Source organism: Chinchilla lanigera, unplaced genomic scaffold, assembly GCF_000276665.1.
Source record: "Chinchilla lanigera isolate Chin_1 unplaced genomic scaffold, ChiLan1.0 scaffold00050, whole genome shotgun sequence".
Lineage (NCBI taxonomy): Eukaryota > Metazoa > Chordata > Mammalia > Rodentia > Chinchillidae > Chinchilla > Chinchilla lanigera.
In genome coordinates, this window is record NW_004955451.1 from 13,090,046 (window position 1) to 13,099,409 (window position 9,364).

Sequence of the window (9,364 nt, forward strand, 5' to 3'; positions counted from 1 at the left end):
CCGCGCCTGCTGCTCGGCCAGGGCGCGCGGGATGAGCAGCACGCTGCCGTCGCCCGCGTACTGCAGCGCGTACTGGCTGGGCGAGTAGGGCCGCCCGTTCTCGTCGCGCAGCCGGCCGAACACCTCCTGGTACAGGCTCTGCACCTTCTGCTTCATCTGCCGCAGCGAGCGCAGGAACTCCACCTTCTCGCGCAGCAGCCGCGCCTTGTCGCGCTGCAGGTCCTCCACGTCGCGCTCCAGGTTCAGGATGGTGTCCAGCTTGCGCTTGCGGCAGTTCTGCGCCGCCATCTTGTTCTTGCCGCGGCGCCGGATGTCGCGGATGAGGCTGAGCTGCGCCTCGCTCAGCTGGTACTTGGACAGCAGCTCGTTGAACTCCTCCACCGGCAGGTTGATGATCTTGTCGTTGGTGAAGGGGATCTTCATGGCGCGGGCGCGGTGCTCGTCCCGGCTCATCTGCTTCTCCAGGAAGTCGGCCTGCTTCTCCTTGCCGCCCTTCTTGAGGCTGCCGGCGGCGGGCAGCTCGGCGGCGTCCAGGGCGCTGGGCGCCATGTTGTACGTGTGGTTGTGGCCCACGTGCTCCAGGTAGGGCAGGCAGGACAGCTGCGACGGCTCCTGGTAGCTCATGCGGCAGAACTTGGAGTACTCGGGCTGGTAGCCCACGGCGCCCTCCGCCTCCTCCAGATCCAGGGTCTCCGAGTCCGAGCTGTAGCCCACGGCGCCTTCCTCAGAAAAGGAGGAAGAGGCTGAGGAGGACTCGGAGGAGGAGGCAGAGGAGGAGGAGGACGAGGCGGAGGAGGAGGAGGAGGAAGAGGAGCCCTCAGAGCCGCTCAGGGAGGATGGGCTATGGCTGGAGTCCAGGGAGAGGCCCGAGTCAGAGTCGAACTCCTCTTCGAGCTGTGAGGCCTGCACGGGGTTGAAGCCCTCCTCGATGGCCAGGTCCATCAGGCTGATCTCGTCCAGCATGGCTTCGTCCAGCAGGCCCCCCAGGGGGTCGGGCAGCTCCGGGCCTGCCGTGTCGTTGGCGGTGCCGTTGAGCTGGGGCGGGAAGAAGAGCCCGGCCAGGCTGGTGGGGCCGAAGGTGGAGTTGAGGCTGGTGGAGTTGCTGGGGACCAGGGGGAGCAGCGCGGGGCTGCCGGCGGTGGCGGGCAGGCTCTCCACCTCGGGGCTGAAGAGCGCAAAGTCCTGGCTGCAGCCCCCCAGGGACGCCTGGTGCAGGCTCACGTTCTGGTTGATGGGTGTGCTGGGGGCAAGGCTGTAGTTGGTGCTCAGGGCGTCCCCGGGAGGGGCGCTGTACAGGACCTCACTCGCTGACGTGTTCACTTCCATCGCCTGGGAGGGAGCAGAGCGGTGGCGGTCACTAGGAGCAGACCCCTCCCAGGGGCTCCCGCCCGGACCCCAGCCGGGGCGCAGGCTGCCTGGGTGCAGGGCCAGACTGGGGCGCGAAACCCTCCGGGTTGCTTGGCCCAGCTGACCTGAGCTCCCTGCTATGGGCCCCGGCCCGGCGCAGGCAGATCGGCTCCTAGGACCAGACCCCCGTCTCGGAGGGCAAGAACACCCAAGGGCGGCTCTCTACTGCCCGGCCAGCATGGCAATAAGAGCACCAAAGGCTCCAGACAAGAAACTCTGCTGTTCCATGCGGGCCATCACCCACCCTCTCTGAGCTTCGATTTCTCCTGTTTAAAGCAAAGAGGCCGACTAGACACCTGTGAGGCCGAAAGAGAAGCCTTGGCCAGAGCACCCTCTGTGACCCACTGCTGTCCTGGCACAGCCCAAGGCGAGGAGGAGGGCGGTCCCAGGGGCAGGTCGGGCTCCCAGGAAACCCACCTGGCCCCGCCCCTCCCTGCCCCAAGGAGCTGTCCCCCTGACAACCCTACCTGCATCTCCATGATGGACATGAGATCCTGCCACTGCTGTTCCAAGTCGAACGGTGACTCTGTCCCCGTGAGGAGTGGAGACAGCAGGCTGCTCTGGAGGGCAGGGGACTCGTTTTCACTCGGTACTACTTCTGGGAGGCTGGTGACGTCCGGAAACTGCGGTGGAGCACACAGGGTCACCAGGGCAAGAGGACCACCCTCCCCCTCCTCCCAGCAGCTACACCTGGCTTCCTGTCCCCCTTCCTCTCAGTTCACACCAGCAGCCGAGACCAGGCTGCCCAGAGCACTGAGCCTACACCGGCCTGCTCACAGGCTCTCCCGGCCCTGCCCGCTCCGCATGCGCCCCACAGGGGCAGGGGGCCTGGGGCAGCCTGAGGCTCCCTTCTGGAGACATGGCCATCAGGTCCTCCCCACTGGGCACCTGTGGCAGTAGCAATTTTAAGTCAGGCTGGCCTGAACCCTGGCTGCGTGGCCTGGCCTCTCCCCTACGCAGCTGAAGGCACGCCATCTCCCTCCTGGCCCCAACTCCCCGCAGTGACGGAGGGGAAGAAGGAAGACGCTGGCTCCCAGCAAGACCGAGCACTTCAGGGTCTGCTGCCTGTCCTCCCGCTGCGCAGCCCAGCAGCGACCAAATTCAGACAGACACGCACGCACTCCACCCCTCAGACACAACCTCCAACTGCCTTCTGCGGGGGAAGCTTCTGGAGCAAACAGCCTGCCGAATGCTAGGGGTGCAGAAGGAGAGAGGCCGGCGCAGGGCGGTCGTACCTGTGCAGGGAAGCTCTCCCCGGTCTCCCCGTCCACTAGCAGGTCTCGGGCCAGAGCATCGGCGCCCGTGCCCGCCCAGGTGTCCTCCTGTTCGGCTCTTCCATCTCGCAGCTCCTTATCCACATCCTGCTCCTTCTGTCGATGGCTGTAGTCAAAAACCTCACGCCCAGCCCCCAGATCAATATCCTGCCGCCAAAGGATGTCAATCAGATCTATGTCCTGAAAGACAGACCACCACACTTTACCTTTCCCGTCCTGGGGCCCCTCCCTGTCCTGCCCTCAGGGGCCCCGCCTGGTGTCACCTGGCTTGGTCCAGGGTGGGGCCCCTCCCAGCCCCACCCGTGCTGGCCTCACCCTCTCCGACCTCCCCCACACAAGGAGGCTTCATTCATTCATTTCCAGCCAATACCCCCCCCAACAGAGAAAGGGCCCAGCCAGCACAGGTCTGCAGGCTCAGGTCTGGACCAGACACACCCGGGACCCAGGGGAGGGCACAGGAGACACCTCTAGTCTGGGGCAAGGGAGACCCCACAACGTGGCCTGGAGGAGTCTGCATGGCAGCACGCAAGGGTGAGCTGTCATGCCAAGCTGCCCGGCAGTGGCCAGGCTTGCATCAGCCTGTGGTGCCACTGCATTTGCATAAAGGGGTGGGGTGGCCCTGGGAGGAAAATCCCTGCATTTCCAACCACCTGATGCAACCAATGACAACTGAGGGCCACGCGCCTTCCTCCAGCCAGCCCCTCCCGGCGCACAGCAGGAGTACGCTGGGCACCCACAGCTGCTGCCACCCGCCCCGGCTCACCTCGAGATCCATCCCTGCCAGGATGCCCATCTCGGCTGAGCTCAGCAGGCTGCCTCCATCCCCGGGGAGCCTCCGGCAGTCAGATGATCCCACTGGGCACCCCACCCTGCGTGGCCAGCCCCGCTGCCCCTCACACCCGCTCACAGCTCGCACTCTTTCCTCACCACACCCAGGACTCTGACTCCCAGGCAGGCAACCCACTCAAGGACATCACCCCAGCAACATCACCCAACACTGCTCGGTGCTGCCTGCCACCCAGGGCACCAAAACACCTCCCCCTGCTCTGCCCCGCAGCTTATGAGCACTTCCTGCACCAACTGCCACCGCACTGCCACCAGCATGGAAGCCCGATACCGAGCCACCGGCCTCCTCCAGAGCCACTCCCTGCGGCAGTGTCCTCACAAGCCCGAAGAATCCAGGGCCGCAAGCTCCTTGGCCCTGCCCTCGTGCCCGCCCAGCCCCCCGCCTGGGCAGCTCCCCTGCACTCTCCCACCATCCACCAACCTGCACAGGAGCCCTGGGCCCAGGAGCAGAGGGGGGCTGGGCCACCCGCTGAGCAGCCAGCAAAGAGTTAAGGGGCCGGCTGCCTTTGGCCTGGCCCCCGCCACCATGAGAGCTGCGGTCCAGGCGGGTCATGGTCTGTGAGAGGAGCCCCAGGCCAGCCGCGGCCCGGAAGCCAGACGGGGGCTGCAAGGAGCTGCTGGCTTGCAGGGCGCACACCAAACTGGAAGGGTGGCCCCTTGCTAGCTCCGAGGGGCCCGAGCAGGGTGCCCCGCCCGTGCTGCTGCCTGGGCGGCCCGGCCCAGCCCCCTTCCTCCATCCTGGAGCAGCCCCCTCCCACCTCACAACCCCAGTTCCACTCAGGCGCCCGGCAGCCCCCACCCAGAGCTCACCGCAGAGGCTGCAGTGAGCCGGGACTCCCACCCCATGCTCCGTGCTCACGCTGCAGAGGAAAGCGAGCTCCCTCCTGGGCCTAGCCTCCCGCTCCTCCCTCGCTCCCCCTCCCCATGCCCCCCAAACTTGTTACCTAGGCTGCAGCAAGGAGCCAATCCCCTCCCCCTCCCACCCCGCAGGTCACTGCTGAGGCTGCAGAGAGCCAATCCCCTCCCCCAGGTCAGCAGCTGGGCTGCGAAAAGAGCCAATCCCCTCCCACTGTCGTTACCTAGGCTGCGCTGGCAGCCAATCTCCTCCCCCAAGTCTCCGCTGGAGATGCGGAAGGAGCCAATCCCCTCCCACCGCCTGTTACCTAGCTGCAGACGGCAGCCAATGTCTGCGCCAGGACAGCCGGAGAAGCTGCCGCAAGGAGCCAGCCCATCCCCGGGCCGCCTCCGTCTCCTTGAGGAGATGCACCCAGGGGCGGGCGGCCCCACCCAGCCGTCAGTCAGCTGGGTGGTGGCGCAGTGAGAGCGCCCTGGGGGAAGGGGCGCCACTCTCCTGTCGCAGCGGCTTGATTCTCCAGCCCGTGAGCTGGCGAGACACTCCTCCCCCGGCTAGGCCTGGAGCCCCCGTCCTCTGCGGGGAAGTGGAAGGAGTTTGCCCGTTCCTCGGGAAGGCTGTGGCAGCCCTCAAGGCCAGGGATCACAAGCCGCCGGGCAGGAACCCAAGACGAAACACCCCAGGACCCTTGTCACCCTCAAACTAGCCAGACTAGAAGAGGGGGTGTCGCACAAGGAGGGCACAGCCCGAAGCCCGACAGACACTCAGGAAACAGGTGCTGGCCAACATCCTGGCCACCCGAGCGCCGCCCGTGCACTCCCCGCCCTCATCCCTCCCGCGCAGGAAAGGCCCTGGCGGGGTCAGGAGCACTTTCCACACCCTGGGCTGGACTGGATCCTGGGGGCGGTCAGAGGCCATGTGTTCTCCCGCCACAGCCTGCTCCTAGCCGGGTAAGCGCTGTCAACAGGCCACCCCGTTCCGGGCACAGCACCAGCCTCCAGGGGAATCCTATCCCGGACCAGGGCCTCTGCCGCGGCTGCCCGTCGAACAGCCTGGCAGCGGGAGCAAGCTGCCGCCCCAGGGATAATACGGCTCCATGCTGCTGTCTGTCACATGCTCTGAACCCGGGTATTTTTATCCTGAGTGGCTGAGGAAATGTTCGGGACACATCACAGCTTCCCTTCCCCCCAGCCTGGGCCCTCCACCTCAACCCACTGTCTCCCCAAGACAGTGCTAAAGGCCTGGGCTCAAAGAGAGCCTGACCTTCACGAGGGCCAGAATAGAGGGAAGCAAGGTCAAGGTGCCATCCCATCCGGCCGGCTCAGCTCCACCCACAACATCCCGTCTCTTCCACCGAAGGACAGGCCCCATCAGACAGGCCCCGCAGGGCTCCCGGGACAAGCCTGTTCCTGTCCCTGGGCAGAGCACGCATTTCCGAGACACTAGGCCAGACTAGAGGCCCTGAAGGACAGGAAAGAGGGGCAGAGAATGAGGTCCCCAGCAGCATGGCAAGGGTCTAAGACAAGGGGTCCCGGTCCCTAAGGCAAGAAATACTCCTGGCTCCATCCATCAGATAACTCGAGTCTCTCAGCAGGTCCACTAAACCCAGCCAAGCAAAAGCTGGCTCAGGGGCTGGGGATTTAGCTCAGCGGCACAGCACCTGCTTGGCAAGCGCGAGGTCATGAGTTCAATTCCCGGTAACGGAAAAAAACAAAAAAACAAAAAAAAAACAAAAGCCGGCTCAGCCCCAGCACTACTGACAAATGGAGCTCCGCGAGACCTTGCTTTGCGTCTACCCTGCTACCCTGCGCTTTTTAGGGGGCTCAGCAACACCCCTGGCCTCTCTCCACCCACTGGATGCTAGCACCACCCCCAGCTATGACAACTAAGAGTCTCCAGATATCACCAGCTGCCCCCCGGCCCAGAACAAGCATTCTTCTTCACCGGTTGCCAACACTCGGAGAGCTGAGGGCAGGAGCAGGCCCCACGCAGGCGGGTAAGATGGGGTCTGCCCACAGGGGCAGCAGAAGCCCAGCCCCGAAGCATCTCTGACTCTCCCCGTCCCTCCTCGGCCCCCACTAGCAGCCCAGTACACACCGCCTGCTCTCCCGAACCTGTGGGACACGGCGGGCCTTCCCTGCAGCTCTCAGGGCTGGGAGGCGGTCACACCAGTTTTTGGCTTGGCAAAGCAGGACAGCACTAGCTGCCTGCATCCTTCAAGGAAGGGAAACGCATCCCATTCTGCCTCAACAGGCATGTCGGCCACAGGCGCTGAGGATCACGCGGCAGCTTGAACGGAGCTCCCTCGGGTTTTGCAACAGGACAGTCTCTCTTCTCTCTTCAGCCTCTACTGCCCACCTCCCTGCTGTGCGCCTTCAGCAGGGACAGGAGCCCGGCCTCTCCCAGCCAAGAGTCACCATCCAAGCCTGCGCGCTGGCTCACGCCCAGGACAGCTGAGCTCTCCAGGCCTCGCAACAACAGGCCTGACCACAAAGGAGAACCTTAGGGTGCGCACACGTGTTCCAATGTGGGGGTAGGTGCAAGGCAAGAGGCCACACAGCATTTGCGTCCTAGCAACAGATACACACGGCTCCACAGCCGTCACATGACCCGCCACCGCAGGCCTCCAGCAGTCCTGCTGAAATCCAAGCAGTAAACACGCCGCTCAGAGGGCCCTTCCACGGCCCCGACAGCGCCTTCCCGAGATGGTCCCGGCTGAGCACAGGGAAACACCCTCCGCCCAGCGCCTAAGTCACACAGCTTGGCCCCTCCTGCCCAGCACAGCACCCGAGACGCCGCTCCCCAGAACTACCTAGGGCTTAGAGCTGCAACCACCATCCTTCTCGCCAGCTTCTCCTCCACAGCCCCAGGGCCTACCGCCCACCCGCCCCGGGGCCACTCACCTCTTTGGTTAGGTCTCCGCTGACGGGAGGGGCTACAGCCCCCAAGTCCTCCAGATCCTCCCCGAAGCCCTGCTCCGTTTCACTTTCTCGCACTCCGTTGTCTGGGCCTGTCACATCCTGGAGGCCACTGGAGCTCTCGAGGGCCAGGCCTGAGCTTGGCTGGCTGCCGGACACAGACCCCTCAGGGTCTCGGTGAACCAGCCAGGCATTCACCTCAGTGGTCGGCACCTGGAACCTGTCCAGGGCCCTCACCTGGCTGAGGAGCCGCCGGGCGGTGAAGTAATTGTCCAGGTCTATGCTCTTGGGGTGGATCCCGTAGCCATCCAAGGTATTCCGCAGGTTGTGGAACTGCGTCTGCGTGTAGGCAGAGCTGGGCCCCAGGATGATCTCCCGAAGTGGGGGGAGCTGTGAGGTCAGGTAAGTATCCACGTCCACCCGCACCCCAATCAGACTCAGCAGAATGGTGAACTGGAGAAGTCCTTCCGTTAAGTATTTCTTCAGAGAAAGCATTGCTGAAGGACCAGAACGTTTATGCTTTTTGGGTTTTAAATCTTCCGAAAGAGAAATCAAGGCCACTGCTCTGCCACTCCAGCCAGCAGGTCACCCTCCTCCGTGTCAACCCTGCACCCCTCCCTGGCACAGCACAGGGGCTGAGAGCCCCGACGGCCCCAGAGGAATGCACACCCGGTGACACCAAGGCCACGCTCCTGGCCACATCCGCTCTCCCCTTCGGGCCACCTCACCTCGGAGAGCACCCGCTCCTCACCCAGTCCAGGCCCTCGGGCCCGCGAGACTCCCTGAACCCTCAGTCCGCATACAGCCGCTCCCGGGGGGCTGTCCCCTGCGCGGTTCCGCCGGGCCTGCTCACAGCAGCAGCTCAGCCTTCTTTCCCTTCTCCCTCTACGTTTATTTCCTTTGGCTGGCGCTCCAGGCCTTTTGTCTTGGGTCACAGCGTCCCGCCTCCTCCACACTTACCAGGGGGGTTTCCAGCAGAACCTGAAATAGGAGTCACAAGGGTAGGCAGATGAGATTCCACACTCCGAACGCTGCGATCGCAGATCGGGTCGGGAGAAGCTCGGGGGAGAAAGGAGGAAACACGGGGAAAAAGAGACCACTTACTCGCTCAGAAAAAAATAACCCGTCACAGACAGAATCAAAGGGACCGACACAAAAAGGGAGTGACAGTGAGGCCCTCTGGATACTATATCGGCAACACCCTTAAAAGTCGCTGGCTTTGGATAAGCAGCCAATGCCCAAGTCTCCTGCACTTTGTCCGACTTACAAATCCGCCTCCCCCTAAACCGGCACTTTCCCCAGCTCCTATTTTTATCGTGAGAAGCCCATTTCCTATCTTAAAGCGGGTTTCCAGCTCTCAGAAAGAAACCACCTCCAATCACCCCTTCCAGTTCGGAAGGGGAGGGAGAGACGATCATGGGCGAGGGCGTGAACAAACAGGAGGACAACGTCTGGGACAATGCTCAGGCCACCGCTCCACACGAAGTAATAATGCCTTTTGTTTTCCCAACCCTGATGTTTTCTTTTCCCACCGCCCTCACACTTGAAAAAACAGAGACAGCGCAGGTCGGGCCCCTCCCAGGGCCGTACCTCGAACAGTTTGCGCAGCAGGTTTTATCTCCACTGCTATGACCTTCTGAGTCTAAGCGGAGGGTATGGCCAAGTTCTCGACCCGGCTGCCACGCGGGGAGAGGGGAGATCCGCCTTTCGGTTTCTGGTCTCCCTCTGCGGGCTTTTATTAACCTCCTAAACGAAGCCTGCGACCTCTTTCCTGCCGGGACCCGTCTAGCCAGCTTCATTCTGAAAGGGGCGTAGGACCCTAAGCGGGCGCGCGCACGCGCACACGCGCGCACACACGCGCACACGCACCTCAACGTCGGGCGGGAGTAAACACCACCGGCACCGGCGATCCCGGCTCGCGCGGCCTCCGGTTCTCAGCCAGCGCACTACTAGGCCCTCCCAAGAGCCAATTAGATTCAAGAAACCGCGCAGAGCGCCTCTACGCCCACGCTCGGGCCACCCCGCCCGGTGCCCGAGGCCGGCGGGGCCCGCGCCGCCATGCCCAC

General features: G+C 63.8%; 1 protein-coding gene across 1 annotated transcript in view; it reads right to left on the reverse strand.

Moving 5' to 3' along the window:
• Window positions 1-9,364, reverse strand: part of Nfe2l1 (nuclear factor, erythroid 2-like 1) — a gene marked incomplete in the record, with an annotated part of 11,160 nt that overhangs the window by 1,366 nt on the left and 430 nt on the right. Inside the window, 5 exon segments of the mRNA XM_013519413.1 lie at window positions 1-1,329; window positions 1,875-2,030; window positions 2,643-2,861; window positions 7,284-8,279; window positions 8,889-9,098. Of these exon segments, the coding sequence (XP_013374867.1) occupies window positions 1-1,329; window positions 1,875-2,030; window positions 2,643-2,861; window positions 7,284-7,793 (2,214 nt within the window).